Source organism: Setaria italica, chromosome V (assembly GCF_000263155.2).
Source record: "Setaria italica strain Yugu1 chromosome V, Setaria_italica_v2.0, whole genome shotgun sequence".
NCBI lineage: Eukaryota > Viridiplantae > Streptophyta > Magnoliopsida > Poales > Poaceae > Setaria > Setaria italica.
In genome coordinates this window covers 20,702,617-20,724,090 of record NC_028454.1, presented here as the reverse complement: position 1 = coordinate 20,724,090, position 21,474 = coordinate 20,702,617, and the positions used below count along the sequence as shown (strand labels likewise).

Genomic DNA, 21,474 nt, shown 5'->3' with positions numbered 1-21,474 from the left:
ACTAATTGCACAGTTTTGTTGTACTTTGCGAGACGAATCTTTTGAGCCTAATTAGTCAATGTTTGGACAATAGTTCACAAATACAAACGAAACGCTACAGTGTGCTACAGTGCCAGCATAGTAATTTGGCACTTCCTAATTTGACCAACTAAACAAGGCCAAATTATATTTTGAAGATCGGTTGACCGCCAAAAAAGAAAGGGAGCGTGAGGCCGCTGGAGGAGGCGTATCATGGACGGACGGACGGACGGTAAGTGAGTTGGTTCAATCGGCCGCGGCAGGATTACATCGCTCTCCCAACGGAAGGATCACACATGTAGGCGGCAGCGTAATCCAGGCGCACCCAACCCGACTCCAGCGTCCGAACTTGTGTACAGCTAATACCACCACGCTTCCCCACGCAAATATGGTGCAACCCCCGAAAAGAAACGAATAAGAAACGCACAAAAAAACGCTTGCCTGCCTCTGCCTGCGATGCTCCCAAGTCCCAACTGTAGCTCGACGGCAAGCGGGATGGGGATGCGGGGCTCCTCCTGCGCCTGCTGCCGCCGCCAACCGCGCCACGCAGGTTGGTTCGTTCGGTGCCACCACCCGCTGCGTTGCCAGTCTATCTCCAGCGACCAGCCAGCCGGCTCCGGTCAGCCACGCAGCCTTCCCTGTTGTGTCGCCTTACCTTACCCCGTAAGCCATAGAATAGAGACGCGGTTTGGTTCGCCCCCCCCACCGCTTACCCCGCAAGCCATAGAATAGAGACGGGGTTTTGTTTCCCCCCCCCCCCCCCCCCCCCCCCCCCCCCACACACACACACACATTTAAAAGACGCGACGAGAACGCTACGCCACCACGCCATCCAGGATCCAAAGGAATCTACTCTGCCTGCTCTACGCGTTCGTCACCCCAAATTGCTCTGCTTCCTGCTCTGTATTCCGTCTTGAGTTCTGATCGTTTTGGGTTCGACCCCTCCTGAGAATCGAGATGGTCCACCACCATCGGGCGAGCCTGCTGGTGCACCAGCAGCGGAAGGTCGAGGTGGCGGCAGAGGACCCGCTGCAGGCGGAGGGAGGAGGCGGAGGCGGCGGCGGCGGCAGGATGAAGGAGCTCCGGGGCCGCCTGGCGGACTACGCCTGCCACCACCGGAAGCACGGCCACGACGCGCTGCTCCGCATGCTCGCTGGTTTCGCGCTCGTATCCTGCCTCCTGCTGCTGCTCCCAGGCAGCCCCATATCCGCCGCCATGGACGAGCTGCTGCAGCTCGGTAGGAGGACGCGGCCCGACGAGGAGGCGGCGGCGCTGTGCGCTGACGTCGCCAATGGCACCGTCTGCTGCGACCGCTCCGCGCTCCGCACCGACGTCTGTGTCATGCGCGGGGACGTCCGCACCCAGGCCGCCTCCAACTCGCTCTTCCTGCTCCTGCGGCCAAACTCGTCCCGGGCCGCTGCCGCCGAAGAGCGCATCCGGCCATACACGCGCAAGTGGGAGTCCAGCATCATGAGCACCATCGACGAGCTTCGCCTCCGCTCCGCGCCCGACAGGGACGCCGCCGCGCCGGCCCACTGCGACGTCTGCCACGACGTCCCCGCCGTCGTCTTCTCAACCGGCGGCTACACCGGCAACGTGTACCACGAGTTCAACGACGGTATCATCCCGCTCTACATCACCACGCGACACTACAACAAGAAGGTGGTCTTCGTCATGGTCGAGTACCACGACTGGTGGATGACCAAGTACGGCCACATCGTTGAGCAGCTCTCCGACTACCCGCCCATCGATTTCGCCAACGACCGCCGCACGCACTGCTTCCCGGAGGCCGTCGTTGGTCTGCGCATCCACGATGAGCTCGCCATCGACGCCGCGCGGATGCCAGCCAACCAGACAATCCAGGATTTCCGACAGATGCTCGACGACGCTCACCGTGGCCGCATCCAGACAATCATCGAGGAAGAGGAGAAGGAAGCTGCTGCTGCGGCGGCGACAGTACCGAGGAAACAGCAACTGCGTGGCGGCAGGAGGAGTCAGCGCACCAAGACGGCCGAGGGTGACAAGCCACGGCTCGTGATCGTCTCCCGGAATGGGTCGCGTGCGATCGAGAATGAGGCCGAGCTGGTGCGCGCCGCGGAGGGCGCCGGGTTCCGCGTCGCCAAACTCCAGCCACGCCAGGACACGGAGCTCGCCAAGATTTACCGCGCCCTGAACGCGTCGGACGTCATGTTGGGCGTGCACGGCGCAGCCATGACCCACTTTCTGTTCATGCGCCCCGGCTCCGTGTTTATCCAGGTGGTGCCGCTCGGCACCGACTGGGCCGCCGAGACGTACTACGGCGAGCCGGCGCGGCGGCTGGGTCTGCGCTATATGCCGTACAAGATCCTGCCGTCCGAGAGCTCGCTCTGCGGGCAGTACGCCAAGGACGACCCGGTCCTGACCGACCCGGACATCGTGAACGCCAAGGGGTGGCAGGTCACCAAGCAGGTTTACCTGGATGGCCAGAACGTTCGGCTGGACATGGCCCGGTTCCGCCGCCAGCTGCGCCAGGCGTATGCCCACTTGGCGGCGAAGAGGCAGCCCCACCGGGCGGATTCAGGGACGGGACCGAGGAGACTATCATAACGTGAGTGTTTGAGGATGATCTTTGAAACAATTTTTTCGCTTTGTTGACATGATAAATGTTGTATAGAATACATACAGAGGGTGATTGCTGCGGCGTATCAGGAGTGCCGTTTTTTCTGCCGTTTGTACATGGAAAAAGATAGACACGATTTTTGTTGAATAGACCATTCTTTTTTTTCAATTTTATAACTCTTTTATATGGATATTTTATACTCCCTTGTTTTTGTCTCCTTCCAAAAACAAGAAACAAGTTGTTTTAGGAACATTTTAGGATTATTTTAAGTCAAATTTTTCTAAGTATACGCAATAAGTGCCATTAGAATTATCGTGAGATACATTTTTATAATATACCTATATACTTTTTTCTATAAATTTGATCAAAATTAAGAAAATTTGACTTCAGACAAAATTTAGAATTAAGACAAACTTAGAATGATTTTTTTTAGGATGGAGGTTAGCAACATTAGTTCGCGTTCATTTTGGAATGGATAGTGTTCTCGTATACTCCCTCTGTTTTCTATATGTTATATTAAGTTTATCATAAGTCAAACCTGGATAAGTATATAAACTCGATAAAAAAATTTCCATAAACTTGATTAAAATTGGACAAGCTACTATCACATGTAAAAAAACATAAAAACACGGCGAGAGTACGAAGGGGAAATCTTTCCCATCAGTAGAAGTAGGAATAGAACCATCGGAGAGTTCACATCAATAGCAATAGCGAAAACCAAAATAAATATTCCCATGCTGGTTGGACAGCTTACCAAGAATGCCACAACTATCTAGCACTAAGAATAACGACCCATTGTTCATGAAAAATCATTCACAATTTTCACACTACTCTAAAACCGTATGTCAAAACGCTTAAAATAATACTCTACGTGTCATCAGTCTATCAGAGACACTTGCGTTTATGAGCCATCAACATTTTCTCAAGGAAGCAACTAGTTGAAAACATGGGACGGTTACTCTACAGAGGGAAAAAAATGGCCCTGAGAAACTGGAGAGGACATCGAGTTAAGCAAAAGGATGTCTAGAGCGGCAGAGCCAAGTTCGCTCTTTTTAGGGCTCACACACAATCGCAGGTTTCTATCCAGTCTGAGATGTTCTTGCTGGATGTGGAAAAGGATGCTACAATGGTCAAATGGTTACATGGTACACAAGGTAATGATCTCCAGTGCCGCAGATGATCAGCAGATTGCCATCATCACCACCACCACTGATTTGCTATCAAGTTGGCGTCTAACAGTTCATTGATCAGCATCTGCATGCTCATTAGAAGATGGTTTTTAGATTCAAAGCCTTGCCAAATGCAAGTAAGGAATCCTGATCTTAAATTTGAGCAAAGTATTCTACTATAGCACATCTCACATTATTGTGACGGCTGCAACACCATTTCTTGCTTGTCTTTGCGATCTTCTGATGGCACCCTAGGAGTTTCCAAGGGTACCTTGGACTCTGCACATTATTAAATTTGCAAAAGGATTATATTTGTTCATTGTGCAAGCATATATGTAACATACCATTTAAGCCACATATAGGTAACTCACCAGGTTCAATCTTCAAGTGTGTTGAGGATATGATTTCTTCTTTAGTTGCTGTTGCAACCTTAGAGCAATGTCTTTGAAACAGCAAATGGGCTACTATTCGATCAATTGGATTTGTTGTTGTTTCTGCTTCCTTAGTTGGAGATCTGAGATCATGCAAAAGACGGACCGAGTCATTCTGAAAGCTTTCAGTGATTAAAAAACTGGACTATAAACTACTAGTACTTCAAGTGTACATACGCACATAAAACATGTCACTGGTCAGATGTGGCATAAAAAAATAGGGGAAATTTTTTAATTAGATCAAGCTATTTTGAAATCAGATGGTGTTTTTCGCAGCGGTCCCAAGGGGTTGGTTCACTTTTCGTCATGCTACCTTTGCTTTGCTCTTCTTTTTCGAACACATTTGGCATGGCACTCAAACCTTGCATAATATCACTTGACAAATAGCTAACAAAAAAATAATACCAAAACACGTTAATAAACCATGTTCTGTTGAATAATCTACCTTGTTCTCCTAGTAGATGTGTCATGTTCTGAAGCTTCATCTTCATCTTTAGTAGTCTTGTTAGTGCTACTCCTGTCACCAGCAATTTGTCTCTCTGTGGCACTACAGGCCAAACGAAGCAAACTATCTCGAATACATAGTCGAGTTTTGGTATCCAACTGTGTGAGAAAGGTAAGAAAAATGAAGTTAATTTCTTTTCTGGCGAACATCTTCAGCAACTGAATAAGCGTCAATTAAATTGAAAGGGAAGAACAAATTGCCTTGCCAAGAGCATCTTGAAGCTGATAATATATTTTTTCCTCTATAAAGGGATCTTCTGAAATTGCAAAACTTTTGTGAACCTCGTCGTGGCTTGTTGGGATCATCTCAGGCAAAAAGTCCTTATTTGTGTTTTCATCTATGACAATTGAACTCCCTAAAGAATCCGCATTTTTGTTCCTCGGGGAGTATGGTTGAAGTACAATTGTGTCACTGCCAGAACCCTCTTGACCAAATTGTTGCTGCTGTTGCTGAATAGCTATTAGGGCTTGCATTTGCTGCCTGCGCCTAAGCTTTTCAATCTTTTCTTTTGGTGTCATCCTCAGTGGCCTTGATGGTATATCTTGTGACATTTCTATGGAACTTGAATGCTTTGGAGAATCTGCTGAAGTTTGGTAACTTGTAGCAGCTGGTTTCCTCTGATGGTCTTCAGCTTGAATGTTTGACACTAATGGAATAGTAGGAAATGGATATGCAGGATACCCATATCCAGGACAAATAAACTGATTAGAATGCTGAACTTGCCCCATGTTTTTGCTATCCTGGAACAGTGCATATTGAGGAGTCTGGACAGGTTGCATAGGAGCTTGCAAACTGGCTGATGGATTCTGTACTTTGCTCTGGGAGAAGCCACTTGTATCGCTGGATAGTTTACTTTTTCCTCTTTCCTCCTGTTTTCTGCGTGATCTCACTGGTCTCTTCTGCACATCTCCCTACATTGATTCACATTGAATTAAGGAAAACTCAAAGTACTAATTGAGTTAAGCAGATTAATCAGAGGATCTAAAAATAGCTTTCACAAAGAGATAACAAAGACAAAAATAGACTTGGCATATTTTGAGCCCATTTTTCCTAACAAAAGCTATGCTTTGTGCATAATGTACTCGAAAGCAACAAAAACTTCTATTGCAGACTTCAGAGCACCAATTGAAGCAACTTCAGGCTTCCAATATGCCATATCACACTGTTACAACAAGATTGTCACAAAAGATCTCAAGTTATGCCAAAATCGGTTTGTAATCAGATTCACACTGTAATTGTGACCAGCTATTTCTTTATAATCCATTGCCCTAAGTGGTAAAATGCAATTTTGTTTCATGGCATAAATCCAAATAAGAAACATCAAACATCAGCATATTAATTAGTACAGTTTGATACAAAAGCTCAGAAGTGATTTCATTCATAAAAAGTTTGACAGGGTACACCATATGGCTTCTACCTCCTGCGAGAACTGGTTTGGTTTTCCAGAATATTCACAAGTCAGATGATTTTTACTCTGAACTTGCTCTCCAGATTTAGCATTAGCATCTGCTACCTGCCAAAAGTGCATAACAAGAGTAGCCAAGAAATAATTGCTAAAAGTGTACATATGTATATGCATTTATTTGTGTACCTTGTTTTCTTGTTTGGTAATGCCACCAGAAATTTCATTAATCAGAAGCAAAGAAGGCCCATGATGAGATAATGGTTGTTTATTCAATGGTACTTGCTAAACAAACAAAAGCAAATCGCAGTGAGTAGAATGTGCAACAGAAAAAAACATGGAATTTTGCAGCACGCTAAGGACTACATCCACATACTGGAATCGGAATTGATTGCACAACATTATCCATCATATCTGAAGATGCGGAAAGAAAATCACTGTCGTTGGCAACCACTTCATTACCGAATATGGAGTCACTATTGCTGCAAAAAATAAAAATAAAATCACCTGATAAGATTAGGAGGTTGATAGTGATATCAAGTCATGAAAGAGTCAATGACTGCAAATTCAACTCGTGAGTTGAGTAAGAAATATTGAGTTTCCAATCATACCTAAATAGACGGTCAAAATCATCGAAGTCACCAATATTACCCCAGTCACAATCAAGGAAGCTGCTACTCTTTTCTTCGTGATCATTACCAAACACTTCAGATTCACCATCCAGCTGCACTGTACACAGATTAAGGAAGCTATGTAATTTTCTTATTTTTCATAAAGGCATGATAACTATTGTAGTAGAAGTTTCCACATTAAAGCAGAAATATGATAAATATTTGGCAGCACAGAATGCTGAAAGAAGAAATGAACCTGTAGTATTTCCGGTCACTTTCTGTAAACTGGGCTCAGCACTGAAATCCAGATACGTAGATGCTATATTATCATCACTATAGTTTCTATCAAGCGCAGGATTAAGAGAAGGGAGATCAGGCCAGGATTCCATGTCAAGTCGTGTAGCTGAAAAATGTGCACTTGTCTGATTTGCGTGCTGCTTTTCCATCCCTTGAAGTTCAGTTTGATCACCAGCAGAATGTTTAGTAATGTCCGCTATACTCGCTGCCTCTTCATCATTGTTCTTGTGATTTCCAACCCTAACTAACGTACTATCTTCTGCATGTTTAGGGTAAGGCACAATATGGTCTTCACTATCATTGAACTCAGCCCATATTGCATCCCCTACCTGCAATTCAATGGGAATGGAATAATGAAAAAATGGGCATACCCAGTGCTCAAAGCTCCAAGAATACATGAGAAAACAAATTTAAATTATAAAAATTCATCTTCTGGAAGAGTAACCAGTGCGCCAGTCGTCCAAGTTTCTGGATCACATAATCTGGATATATTATACTACAAAATCGAATTGAAAAATAGTAAAAAATAATATCGTATAACTGAAACCCTGTCTAATATAAAAAATACTCCAGCAAAAAATGTAGACACCATAGAATGCATGTGCTCAGTCCTTGGTGAACATCTTTTTCAATATTCAGACTGGCCAGAAAAAAACTAGAGGCAGATTTACTATTTCAGTTGGTGCAATCTACCCCCTAATGAGATTGTTCATTTTTGTTTCTCCATGTACAGGTTGAGTTTTAAGTTCAAAAATTTATGAGGCAACTTTGAACAAGATTTCAAACGCTAGAAAAATAGATTAATAGTGTTTCATGATTGCCTTTCATGAAGTTTCAATTTGGTAGTAAATGTTCCTAACCTATGAAAATAATCAAAAAAAAATCTTAATGTATTTTTTAAACATAGGGCATAGTGTTCTCTATTTGCTCAGAAAATTTGAACTTAAAACTCAATCTGTCACGGAGAAATGAAAAAGGCAAATCTCGTCATGGGATAGATCACACCAATCTGTCTAAAACATTGATTTGTGACCAGAAGGACAACATAAAAAATCTATAAAGGAGTGCCTAAAGCATTTAACGATAATAAACAGTGCATAGTTCATAGTCAAATGTTCCATTAAAAATTCAAAGCAATAATCAAAGCACAAAGCAACACCATATCAGAAATTATCACTGAAGGTACAGAGTTTTTAGTATTGTATGCCATATCTTTAAATTCATACGAGAATGTCTGAATTATATTTCCTGAATAAACTGATCCTTTTTCCATGGAAATATAAAAACAACTGAGTAACGTTGTGACCTATTTGCACGCACCAAAATGTGTAGAGCAAAATAGCAAAATTTTCATTATGATTTATTACAGAACCAGTTGCCGGTTCACTTCAGCAGCTATGTTCGTAAAACATTTATCGGCTCAGTTCACTACAGATTTCTTTTCCAACAAACTATGGAGGCAACATTCAGAAACTAGATCCTAAGAGCCATGAAACTTATAAAGACTCCCTTTTCCTATAGAACATACAATTCCCAACATTTCAACACTGCTCCGCGCATTAGACAACGTTACAAGCTTCAAATCATCAAAAGTAGAGGTAATCCAAGCGGAATTGTTCCTTTTACCATGCTTGTTAGCACAGAAAGTGAAGGAGCAATAGATAGCGAGCGGAAGCGTGAAATTTTTTGTACGGAACAATCCGTAGCACCACGCTTCCGCTCGAAATCCCCTGCTCCTCCAACACCGACAACTTAAACCCCCAACAGAAGTGGAAGAATGGCAAAATTTCCTTCCGGAACAACCACATCCAAACTAAAACTAATTAATTAAAGCACGTGGAGCACGGAATGACGCGACGAATCACACAGCCGGAGTAGATCCAGTCGCGCGAGCAATCATAGCGCAAGATCCTAGATTATGATGCAAAGGGGAGACGGGGAGGGACACCTGCTGCTGCTCGTCGTTCCAGTCGAACATCCTGCTCAGGTGGCGGCCGCCGCCGCGGGTGCCGCCCACGAACCCGAGTCCGAATTGCACTTCCCGCCGGGTCCCGACGGTCGCATCTCCGGCCGTCGGAAATCCACCCCAACTCGCCGGCACGGCGCAGCCTCTCCGTCCTTTCCTCTCCTCTCCTCCTCTACCACCCGTGCTGAGTTGTTTTCTTCTTCTCTCCTCCCGTTGCCCCTTCGGCGCCTCTCTCTCTCCAGTCTCCACCCACCGAGAGGAGTCCAGGGAAGGGAGAACGCGTGGGTGCCACCGATTGGGCAGGCGGCTGCGGTGGGGAGTTGGAAAGCCACGTGTGCGAGGGCACATCTCGGGTAGTGGCCGAGAGAGCTCGATCAAATGCCACGCGCTGATTGGCTGCGGGGTTCGTTAGCGGGCTTATGGATTAGCGGGCTGTTGGGTGGCGTAGGCTTCCAGCCCGGATTTCCTATCTATCTCCCGGTTCCGGTAGATAGAAGATAACTAAGAGAAGCTACAGTGGTGTGAAAAGCAAACCGAGGGTGTTTTCAATCGAACATTCACACTAGCGCAGTTAAACACTAGCTGTTAGAACAAAATTCGTACGTTGCAGACCATTCGAACAAAGGTCTTGTTTAGTTGCCAAAGTTTGAAGGTGTCAAATTACTGTTACAGCACTATAGCACACTGTAGCGTTTTGTTTGTATTCGTGAATTATTGTCCAAACATTGACTAATTAGGCTCAAAAGATTCGTCTCGCAAAGTACAACAAAACTGTGCAATTAGTTTTTAATTTCGTCTACATTTAGTACTCCATGTATGTACCGCAAGTTTGATGTGATGGGGAATCTTCTTTTTACATAGTACCAAAGTTGGGAGTTGGGGGTGAACTAAACAAGGGCAAAGACAAGTAAAACAATGCTGATGGTGCATGGTGACCTCCACTCTCACGTAACCAAATAAAATATGTCTATGTACAGGGAAGAGAGGGAGGACCGATATGCAGTGTTTTTTACTGAGGATGCGGATCCTACAACTCGATGTTTACGCTGTAGCTCTGGAAGCATACCTCCATTTGACTTCTGTGGATTTTGAAAGTCGAACAGGGATTGGAGTTGCTCTAAGGCTAATCCCGATGGAAAGTTTCATGTTGATGTTTCCAAGACAGCCCATATAAATAAGAATGAAATGAAATGGTGTATGAAACTACTCTCTCCAATGCATAATTCCATAGTGTGGTTTCGTAGGATCAAAATCGCATTTAATTTCATGAATCATGCAGAGTTGGTATTCGTGTACAGTTGGTTTCATCTAGATGAAATTAGTTCCTTCTCTCTCTTCTTTCATTTCATGCCATATCATCAAAAAATTCCAATGTGGCATACTAATTAATGAGAATGAAAGCTCATGAAACTCCTCATTAGGAGTGGCCTAAGGACCTATTTAGATTCCACTAGAAAACCTAGCGCGACTTTGCCGCACCTTACTGGATCTTTGCCGATCTTGAGCTTCGGCGCGGCTTATTACAACAACAATAACATAGCCTTTCAGTCCAAGCAAGTTGGGATAGGCTAGAGTTGAAACCCAACAAGAGCCACAAATCAGGGTTCAGCCACATGAATAGCTATTTTCCAAGCACTCCTATCTAGGGCTAAATCTTTAGGTATATTCCATCCATTCAAATCTCCTTTTATTGCCTCTTCCCATGTCAATTTTGGTCTTCCTCTGCCTCTCTACACATTACTATCACGTCTTATAGTTCTACTACACACCGGTGCCTCCGGAGGCCTCTGTTGGACATATTGTAACGACCGACCCCTAAACCTTCCAAGTTAATCTTAATCGGAGCCCTTGACCTTAGTCATCTGTCTTGCTTACCCTGCCTGAGTGATCAGCTTTCAGCCCGATCCCGACCCCAGAAGACCCGACCCCTTCCCGTTCCGCTCCTCTCCCGACCCCGGCGAGCCCAGCCCACCGTCGGATCCTGTTAAGCTTTCCTCGAGCGTCCGTTCTATCCACCGGTGGACCCGCAAGATCTTTTTCCCAGATCCTCCGCGACAGCCGCACTCGAGTTGCATGCTCGCTTCAGAGTCTTCCTGCCGCGTGGCTCGTCTTCTCCGATGCCCGCCGCGCAGTTTTGTCTCTGGCAAGCGACCAAGTGGGTTCTCGCGCCCCCTTCCCCAATGGCAGCGGAAGCCCCTCTGCACCCTTTCTGCAGAACCTCGCCTCCCGCGCCCATCATCACGCCGCCAGATCCTGGCCCCAGAGCCCGATGTCGCCCGTCTTTTCCGTCGCTTCAGCCACAGTCGCGCCGCCTGGTCTCCGCTACACGACGATTCCTCCACCGCCAACCCCGACCGCGGCCGTGACAGCTCCTTTCCCCGCCCTGTCAGAAGCCGCCCGACAATCTGTTGCTCCGCACTCGCCCGCGCGCTCGCGTCCGCCTGTCTTCTCACCTGTGCGCCCTCGATTCTAGCGCCGTTAAATCGGTCGCTTCTATCAAATCTTCCCCACGGCGACGCCCGCTTTCCGCCAAATCTCAACCACCGATCTACCCGCTCCTACGCCGCCCTGACGGCAGAGCGCAATGATCGCTGGCGTCACCCCCGGAGTCCTGCACCACCGCCCTCTTCGCTCAATCGCCGCCCCGGCAGAGCACTCCATTGCCTCTCCCCGGCCTTCGCGCCGCTTCCCTTCTCTCTCTCCCGCGCCGCTTCCTTTCCTCTGTTCCAGCAGCTATAAAAGGAATGCACCAGCCGCCGGAGTTTTCCTCCCCCCCTCCCCGCCATTGTTGCCTTCAGCCATTCTCTCGCTACCGCTCAAGCTCCTAACGCCGCACACCATTTCCTAAGGAGCTCTGCTCTCAGATTCTTTCAGTTTTCTCCAAGTCACCCGGCAGCTTGCTCCTCCGTGCTGCGTAAAAGCTCTCTTGTGATCAGCAAGAAGCGCCGCCGCCGCCGTAGCTTCCCGGTCTTAGCCGTTGTTCAAGCTTTAGTCCCTCCGCCCAAGCCTGCCTCTTCCCGACCCCCAAGCTTTCCTTTCAGGAAGAAGGTGAGTTGCCGACCCCAGTCCACCTCGCCCGACCCCTCCTATCCGCCCGACCCCGGTTCCGTCTCGCCCGACCCTGTCTGTCCCGCCGACCCTTATCCGCCTCGCCCGAGGGTTCGGCTGTGATCTTTTTCTTCAACCCGAGGGTGTATATGTAAAATTTAGGAACCCTTCAGCGCTTGCGTCTGAGGATCCCTAGTTTTCCCACATCCTCTAGTTCAAAAATCAGAGCATAAGTTCCTTTCCGACCCTTGCCTTTTGGTCTTCATCAGCTCTCTTGAACCTCCCTACTCTCCTGCTCTTTGTCGCGAGTTTCTGGGCTCAGGCGAGTCAGTGTTGCTGTTGAAATAACTGTTTATGCTAATTCTTGCATTGCATTCGTGTAGAGCTGCACCTCGCCGACGGCTTCTACGAGCTTCACCCGGCGCCAGAAGAAGAAGCTGTAGCTGAGTTCCTGCCCGCTGAAGCCGAAGTCGCCCCCGAAGTCGAGCAGTTCCCGTCCTCCTTGCTTGAAGGCAAGCCCCGGTTGCATGAAAACCTTGAGTGTTTTACCAGACTTGCGCATGCCTTCTGTAACATGCTTGTGCATTTACGTATAGGAGTTGTGTGAAACCCTAGATGCATGACTTAGTTGTCCCCATGATCTGAGCACTAGCTGTTGGACCGAGTAGTCACCTTGCTTAACTAGGAGACGGTAAAAGTCGAGTGATCTCCTGTCACTCGCGAGTTGTAGGAGTTGGATATCTATCTTTCTGTTACAACTATAAGGACGATGGACGGGGCAGGGTTTGGTAACTCTTTGGTGGTCGGATGTTAGCCCTGTCTGTCTATGAAAACTTGCTAAGGCCCGACAGTGGTGGTGTTCGTGATCAAGTGTTTGAAAGTACTAGCCTCATACTTAGTATGGGATGAGGAAGCCTAGTACCGGATTGAACCTAGACGTGAGCGGTCGCCCCATTGTTCTTGGAACGGAGTTTCCCCTGCTTGTTGTCGCACGTGGTGGCAAGCGTGGTCACAGAACGGCAGAGGCCGGGTCTGTGGAACCTTGCACCAAAGGAAATGGGCCCGACACGGGTTAGGGGATTGATGGGGAAGGTCGACACAGGAAGCGACCTCCGGGTGCGCGGGTGTCGTGAGGCTAGGTTCACCATGCATGGTTAAAGAACTCGAATCGATTCGTCTGCCTCTCACAGTTTGAGATTGCTTGATCGCTATGTCACCCTGAGTAAATGAGGAATCTGATGATGACATGTTTGTTGATATACCTATACCTCTTGTTTGGTTCTATGAATGCTTAGAATAGGTTGCACAACCTAGACTGGTAAATGAACCTAGAACCGGAGCTAAAACTTGAAAATAGGGTTACTTAGTGCTTTTGGCAAACAAACCCCCTCAGCCAAAAAGCCCTGCATGTCTAGATGGAGGAGTAGTTTTACTCCCATCGGTTAAGTCTTGTTTAGCTTAGTAGCTCAGCCTTGTTGTGGCTCCTGTTTTTCAGGTGAGGTTGCTGCGCCCGACCTCTCTCTTGCTGGCGCCTGGCCGCCCCAGCTTCCTCCAGGCTGGACGGTCGAGTGGGATCCTTCCTCGGACGGCGAGGAGAGGAACCAGTGATGTCCCGGTTGGCCTCACCAGGGATGTCCGACCCCGACGAAGTCTTCCGCTAGTGTTTTTCTCTGTTGTTTCTTTTGAATCTTGTAAAACTCTGATGTTGGATTTTATGGTCGAACTAAATAAGTAAATTTGTCTAACTCAGTGGACTCGTTGTATTCTCTGGAACCACTCACCTTCGTGTGAGTTGCTAAACTCGATCCTGTTCAAGTGGTTAAATCGGATGAAATCCGACGGCACTTCGTGTTAACTTGGTTAGGGCAGGAGTGTCGCATGTTAGGCGGCTTAACCCTGTTCAATCAAGCTAATTCGAAGTGGATCCGCCACACATATCCAAACCATCTCAATCGGTGTTGGATAAGCTTTTCTTCAATTGGTGCTACCCCTAACCCATCACGTATATCCTCATTACAGACTCGATCCCTTCTCGTATGACCACAAATCCAATGCAACATTCGCATTTCCACAACACTTATATGCTGAACATGTCGTCTTTTTGTAGGCCAACATTCTGCACCATACAACATTGCGGGTCTAGTCACCGTCCTATAAAACTTGCCTTTTAGCTTCAATGGTACCCTCTTGTCATATAAAATTCTTGATGCTTGGTGCCACTTCATCCACACCGCTTTGATCATATGGCTAACATCCTCATCAACATCCCCTGATGCTTGTAACATTGATCCCAACTATCGAAATGTATTCTTCCTGGGCACTACTTGGCCTTCTAAACTGACATCTCCCTCCTCATGTGTAGTAGTGCCGAAGTTGCATCTCATATATTCAGTTTTAGTTCTACGGAGTCTAAAACCTTTTGACTCTAGGATCTTCCGCCACAACTTCAGTTTCCTATTTACTCCTGCTTGACTTTCATCAACTAGCACTACATCATCCGCGAAGAGCATACACCAAGGGATATCCCCTTGTATGTCCCTCGTGACCTCATCCATCACCAGGGTTTAGGCACATGAATAGATATTTTTCAAGCACTCGTATCCAGGGCTAAATTTTTAGGTATATTCTATCCCTTCAAATCTCTTTTTATTGCCCCTTTCTATGTCAATTTAACCTAGGGGTCCAAGGGTGAGGCAGCCACACCAAGCCTGGTACGGGTTCAATGTACGAGGCAGGGTCCAGAACTAGACCTCACGGTGTCGAGTGGTCACGAGGACAATGGGCAGGTTAGGGAAAAGCCGGTACGAACAGCACGCCGCACCCCGGCCGCTAACTTGAGCCCGGCCACCTTATACAAGTACGGAGATCAGCAACAGTGTCGGTCCCGTTCCCTGCCATGGGGTTGGTGGACGGGATGGAGGCACGACCTGGAGCTGGCCATGATACACGTAAGCACTCCACACCACACTTGGGCTGCCATACCAACCATATAGGTCTAGGACCGACCAAGGAGAACAGGACAAGATGGCCCCACGGGAAGGGCCCATATCGCCAGCTCACACCATTTTCACTGACCATCCCATGTCTCTTGACCTCCAAGGTTGGGAGACCCCCTCCTTTCTTTCAAGATGTTGCCTGGTCCTTGGCCACAAAGGGAACCGGGCCTTCTATCTTTCTCTCTCGACTCCATCGCACACACCACACGAACACTTGCCTAATAGCACCCCATTGTAAGCTCAATGCACTCGCTCCAAGGAACACGACTCCAGCTGAAAAACTGGACGTAGAGATCTTCCCGAACTAGTATAACTCCTTGTTCTTGTGTACTAGCCATTGAAAGTGAGGAAAGCGCAGTGTACAATCATTAGTCGGTGGTACAAAACACTGATGGTGCGCCAAGTAGGGGAAGTCGCACATTCCTCGCCAGCTTTCGATGGCTTCCTTCAGTATTAGCGCCGGTGGTGGCACCGTCCCGAGCGACACCATTTGCTTCAGGAGCCTCGAGTTCGCCATCATCGCCGAGGGGTGAGCTGCAGCTCATCCCTAGCTTCTTCCCAGCCCAGACCTTTCGTTTCGGGAGTCTGGACTTCATCGCCGACTAGCTCGGCCGCCTATGCCTCCATGAGGAGGAGCGTCCTGCTCAGCTTGGGCTGATGGAGCTACCACCCTGTGGCGCTCCACCACGCTGTCCATCGACTATGACACCTTGGCATGTTAGATTGTGGCAAAGGGCAGCACGGCGGCCGTCGATGGCAGAAGGTGGGCCATGGTGATGAGTGGGGCACTCGCAGGAGCAACCGGCACCGTTGGCGCCATCACGCTCGCTCCTCATCGGTGGTTGACGACAGCCAGGTGACTGGCCCCATAAAGCCCACCGACGTAGGCGTAACCCCTAGGGCAGGGATGAAAGCCTTGCATCGCAAGCCACGAATCAACCAAAAACCTCAACCAACGCGCAACCTCAACATGAAAGGTAACAAGTTAGGTTTGCTCACCTGTCGGACTGCCGTAGGGGAAGAGGAGTCGTGCGGCGCTGCATCGGCGGAGTCACTGAGGTCAGCCGACCCAGCAGCAGATAGGGCAGTGGCGGTGGCAAGGATGGACGGCCCTGAGCCGCATCATCGGCCCGGGGAACATACTCAGGACCTCTGCCAGCCACCGCCCAACTTTCAGCAGGTCAGGAGGGCATGGTAGGGACCTCGGGGGCCTGCGATGGTGCCTCCCCCTAGCGAAGCTGAAGACGCGAACCCGCCCCTGGTCTCCTGGGGAAGCGGGTGCGCTACCACTGTCATGGACTCACGTGAAGGAGCCGCGGCCATCGTGACCTCCGACATCGCGGGCTAGGGCCCCGCCCTAGTGGCCGCTAGCTCGCGCGTTGTGGAAGCCGGTGTCGCCTCCGCCATCGAGCGTGCTGCGTCAAGGACGGCTCGCTCGGCCGGCACCAACCTCCCGTCAGCGCCAGGGGTCACGGTCGTGTGACCACCAGTTGGAGCCACGCTCACCGCAGGGGGTTGGTGACCACCACTTCCCGTGCTCGACCTGTCACCTGGAGAAAAAAGGGGCACCAACCTACTCGCTATGCTTGTTGGGACGCCCGGTGGCGGCAGTGGCAGCTGCTCGGGGGCTCGCGACCCCCGACCACCTCGGCTAGGTGACCGGGACCGATCAGACTCCCTACCCGAAGGAGCTCGGGCACGCTTTGCACTTAACTCCATGCTCGAGTCACCGCCCACCCTCTTCTGCGACGCCCGATCTCAGGCCGGAGCCATGTTCCCACCTTCGCTTGCAGCACCCGTGAGCTCCCTGTTGTCGGCCATTAGGGGGAGCTCGGGGAGGTCCATCTGAGGAGCACAAAGGACCCCTGGCCAAAGGGGTCATCGAGGCCAGGTGCACCGTCACTCCCGCTCTCTTCTCCTTCCTCATCCCCATCTTCCTCCTCCTCCTCCTTGGAGGACAACCCCGCGGTGCGCCGCCTCGCGAATCCTCTTCTCATGCTCTCGGACCTCCTTTCACCACTTGCGCCGCCATTCTTGGGCAGCCTCAAACTCGGCAGCGGCACGCTCGCCCCCCACCCCCCCCGAGATTGCCATCAGGATTGCGAAACACGAACACCGGTCTCCCGAGCCCCTACACACCAACAACAACTTGGGATTTCAAATGCTCACCGGTAAGAAGTACTGAAAGGAAGGAGCAAGGTCGGAGACTCACAAGATTGGGAGGAAAATCCCTTGAGAAGGCCTGCGAGTGCCTCGCTAGGACCGCTGGCACCGGCACCTGGGTGTCGATCAGTGCTGCACCTGCGCTGAGATCTCATGGTCGGGAAAGACCTCCACCCTCTCCCGAGAAACCTCGTCGATGCTGGTTTACTCGAACAGCATGTGGGCCCGCTTCTTGAGCGGCTGGATCTGCCGCTCGATGAAGGTCCAGACAACCTCCTCGCCGGACACCCCGACTCGCACTCGTCCAGTGAGGGCGTCGACTATGGTGTCAACCTTCTCCTTCTCAGTATCCGAACAACCCTATTTCCACGACTACTACTACATTGGGCGCCTGCTAGTGAATGCCGGTAGCTTAGCGGTGCTGTCCTCGAGGCCGTAGCCGTCGTCGTTGATGTAGAACCAATTGGTGTGCTAGTCATAGTTGGAGTCGTTCGCCTTGACCTTCGGGTACTTGTCCGTGTACCCACCGCACATCTGGATGGTGATGCCGCTGTAACAATCTAGATTAAATAAGTTGTGTTTTAATCTTAAAACAAGTCATTAGTGCTTAAAGAAGAACTTTGGCAACAAGAAGGCAAGTCAAAGTACCCTTTTGCCCCTCATAAGGTTGAAACGGTGCCCAAAATGTAACTCAAATTTTTGCTTAAGAACTTAAAAATCTATCCAACTAAGAGTGGTAGAACTTAACATTCCTAACAACTTTTATTTTTGGTGCTTTGCTTAAATCCAAGCAGAAGCCCTTCAAAAACTCGAAATACCAATCTATGTTGTTTTGTTGTAAAACAGGCAAGGTCCCAACTTTGGGGCTCTCTATTTTGAAATTCCTAATGTCAACTTGAGCTGAGCCCTGTACCAAAGTTTTAGAGCTTCGGGACCTTAACAACTTTGCTTTAAGGAGCAAGTTTGAAATCTACCTCGAAAGTCTTTGAAATCCAGGTCAAAGTCAGTTAGTTTGGTCAACCTAGCCTCTTTTGGCAATCCCGGCTAAGTCTGGAAATCAGCCCGACCTGGCACCTTAGGCGGGTTTATCTCTTAAAAGTTGAACAGAACATCAGAAAACCCCTTTATAAAAGTTGGAGAACTAAGTTTTTACAACAACTTTTTTAATTGGACCTTGGTCCAATTCACCTCCGAAGCTTCCCAAATCTGCAGCTCAAGTCAGCCCAGAACCCTGAAAACCGGTCAAAACCGCCGTTTTCGCCTAAGTCTGAGAAACCAGCGTTCCTCCAAACTTTGAAGTTTTGAATCTCCAAATCCATGATGATTTGGAACTCGGTCAAATTACAAAAGTTGGACTTCGGTCTGTGTACTACAACTTTTGTAAAGGGAGTCAACGTGGTGCGGTTTGAAAATCAGGAGATCAAGAGGCACGAAGACAGGCCCGGCAAAAGATCCCGCCGATCCGTCGGTCAAAGCGCACGAGCGCGCGTGGGTCGCGCTCCAGAGCGCCGCTGCCGTGTGGCGCAGCCTCACCGGCAAGCGCCGCCTTGCCCAATCGCCGGCCGCGACAAGTTGGATCGATGTGCCCCGCTCCCCAGTCGCCCACGACGACGCCCTGCAGCCCCTCCGCTCCGTCCCATCTCGCCCGCCCGAGGCCTCGCCGGCCATGCCAGGCGCGCTGCCTGCGGCTCCACCGCCATCCCGGCCACTCCGCGACCGAAAAGCGGCTGCTGCCGCGCTGGTGCCGCCTCACCTCCCGCGCGCATCCGCCGCACCTGGATCTCCGGCCACGCCCCAACGCTTTTCGACCCTCCCGTCAGGACCCCCGCCGCTGTCGAGGGAGCGCCCCCGCGCCCGCTTGCCAGTGCGCCGCCACCTCCGCCAACGGCCACCCCGGCCGCGACGTGTCAGGCCTAGCCTCGTCAACCCGCCGCCCCGACAAAGCCATCACTCCCGCGTGCACCCGCTCCGCCCGCGCTGCCACCTTGCCTGCAGCGCCCTCGCCTACCGCGCCCCTTCCCTCTCCGCTGTCCACCAATGGCGCCACTGCCATTAATGGCCGCAACAGCGTCCTGGTTTTCCTCCGGTCCCGCATGCCAGAGCCATAACCCCACCTCGTTCGCCGCTTCGCCCTGGCATTATAAAAGGGGAGCCCAGCGCCGCTGGTGCCCCCTTCCCGCTCGCTCGAACCTCGCCGCACCTCCCTTGTTTCCACTCCCCGCTCCGCCGCCTGAGCTCACAGTGGACCTCCCCCTTCCGTCCAACCCCGCGCCTTGCCAACACCACCAGCCGCTTCGCCAGCCTCTCGCACAGATCTAGAGCTTGCTTGTTGCCCGCGAGAAGCACCACCGCCGCCGGAACACCGCCGGACCCCGCTGCCACCCGAAACTTCCCGCCTTCCTCCGTTCCGCCCCGGCCAAGGTGAGCCCGTAAGCCCTCCTAGCCACTCACCGTCCCAAGGTTGCCGACGCATCGCCGGGATTTTACCCGCCGCCGCCGCCCGCGCGCTCGAGGACCTAATTGCTTTTGGGAAAGATAAACCAGGGGCCTTAGTGTTAAAACCCAGGACCTTTTCACGATTAAAACCTAGACCTATGGGCTAGTCCGCAAGTTTACCTCAGTTTAAATGTTTTAATCAGCAAAAATTGTGTTTAACTTTAAAAATTCACCAAAATTCGTAGAAAACTCAAAAAAATGCCAACCAATTTTGCTATGCTCAGAATAAAGAGTAGTTTTTAATAAAAATACTTTTGGCTTATGTCACTGTTGGAATTAATGTGGTATGTTTTAATTCTTGTTTAAGCCATTTAAATCATAACAAATCATAGAAATATGATAAAAAGATGAAACCAACTCTCACATGTTTGTTTCAAGCAGTAGAAACTAGAAAAAATGTTTTAGAGCCCAGCTCAGAAGTTTAATCATCTGTTTAAGTTTTGCCATGGAAATCTAAGAGTGTTTCCATCTATCTGCATAACAATTAATCTGGAGCTGAGAAAAATATGAAACCTTCTGATTTAAATCAGTGATATAACTCAATTTATGGGAAAAATATGGAAGCCACCAGTATTACATAGGTGAACCCCTTTCCTGTTAGAGAAGAATAAATGGGGTAAATGCATAGAAAACATCACCCTTTTGTCAAAAATAGTTAAATACCAGCTACCTTAAGGTAATAAAGGTTATATTGGAAGAGGTTCAAAAGAACATTTAGAAATAGGATAACTTTCTGATCTAAAGCTTAACAAAGTGATGTTACATATATGTACACAATCGCCATCAAACCAACCCCGGCCTATACCACACCCCACCTTCTTCATGCAAATAAAGAAAGTTCAGAATCTTGTCTAGGTGATTGTGGCCTATATAACTTCTTCTTCAGCACTAATTTGTGTTTGCATTCTATGAAAAGTGGAGATTTTAACTTGATGCATTGCATTTCGTGTAGAGCTGAACCTCGTAGACGGAACCTACAAGCTTCACCCGGCGTCGAAAGACGGAGTCGTAGCTGAGCCGCCGCCTACAGGAGCTGAGCTCGAGCACACCGAAGACCAGTTCGCTACCGCCCCGCTTGAAGGCAAGCCCTGGAGCATGATTTCCTATTTTTAATACTTGCACTATAGTTGATTGCTTCGATTGTGCATTTACGTCCAGGAGTTGAATGAAACCATAGATGCATGAATTAGTGCCCTTTTGATCTGAACACTAGTATGATAGGCCGAGTAGCTGCAATGCTTAAATAGGACTCGGTAAAAGTCGAGTGATTTCCTATCACTCACGAGTTTTATGAATTGATTACTTTACTTATGCTGCAACTATAAGGACGATGGACGGGGTAGGGCTCTGTGAACTATTTTGGTGGTCGGTGGTTTGCCCCGTATGTCTACTTGAAATTGGACTAAGGTCGAGATGTGATAGTGTTCGTGATCAAGTGTTTGAAAGTACTAATGTCATACCTAGTATTGGTGGATTAGAATTACCGGTCGGTTAAGTCTTGTTGAGCGTAGTCGCTCAGCCTTGTTGTGGCAACCCTTTTCAGGTGATGTTGACGCCTCTGAGTTTGCTGCCAGTGGCACTTGGCCTCCCCAGCTTCCTCTTGGGTGGACGATCGAGTGGGACCCCTCCTCGAACGGCAAGGACTAGGACCATTGATGTCATGATCGGCCTCGTCGTGACGTCCGGCATCGGCGCTAGCTTCCGTTTGTTTATTTCCGCTGCCTAAGAACTCTGCAAATTATGTTTGAATTTTGAACCTGATGTTGTAATGAA

General features: G+C 49.2%; 2 protein-coding genes across 3 annotated transcripts; one reads left to right on the top strand and one right to left on the bottom strand.

The window, feature by feature from the left end:
• The first annotated feature begins 837 nt into the window (after positions 1-837).
• LOC101754751 lies at positions 838-2,828 on the top strand. Its single transcript, XM_004968756.2, has one exon. It carries the CDS (start codon positions 976-978, stop codon positions 2,602-2,604), a length of 1,629 nt encoding a protein of 542 aa, XP_004968813.1. The 5' UTR covers positions 838-975; the 3' UTR covers positions 2,605-2,828.
• Positions 2,829-3,325: 497 nt separating this feature from the next.
• On the bottom strand, positions 3,326-9,295 carry LOC101754350 (protein LNK2). 2 transcript variants are annotated; one of them, XM_004968755.4, is made up of 11 exons: positions 8,981-9,294; positions 6,992-7,361; positions 6,736-6,853; positions 6,501-6,606; positions 6,314-6,409; positions 6,140-6,235; positions 4,923-5,633; positions 4,663-4,820; positions 4,158-4,300; positions 3,979-4,065; positions 3,326-3,871 (listed from the first exon to the last, which is right to left on the bottom strand). In XM_004968755.4, the coding sequence occupies exons 1-10, from the start codon at positions 9,008-9,010 to the stop codon at positions 3,980-3,982; spliced, it is 1,914 nt and encodes a 637-aa protein (XP_004968812.2). In that variant the 5' UTR covers positions 9,011-9,294; the 3' UTR covers positions 3,326-3,871; position 3,979. The 2 variants fall into 2 exon arrangements, with proteins under 2 accessions (XP_004968812.2, XP_012701807.1); XM_012846353.3 differs by lacking the exon at positions 6,140-6,235 and having other exon boundaries at positions 8,981-9,295.
• Between the last annotated feature and the right edge of the window lie 12,179 nt (positions 9,296-21,474).

What these genes read in the sequence shown, in the direction of transcription:
- LOC101754751 (XM_004968756.2), top strand. Translation starts at nt 976, where the DNA reads ATGGTCCACCACCATCGGGCGAGCCTGCTGGTGCACCAGCAGCGGAAG.
- LOC101754350 (XM_004968755.4), bottom strand. Translation starts at nt 9,010, where the DNA reads ATGTTCGACTGGAACGACGAGCAGCAGCAG. An exon ending in GATTTTGACCGTCTATTTAG is followed by an intron (nt 6,607 to 6,735) that starts GTATGATTGGAA and finishes TATTTTTTGCAG; the next exon opens with CAATAGTGACTCCATATTCG. An exon ending in TGCAATCAATTCCGATTCCA is followed by an intron (nt 6,410 to 6,500) that starts GTATGTGGATGT and finishes TTGTTTGTTTAG; the next exon opens with CAAGTACCATTGAATAAACA.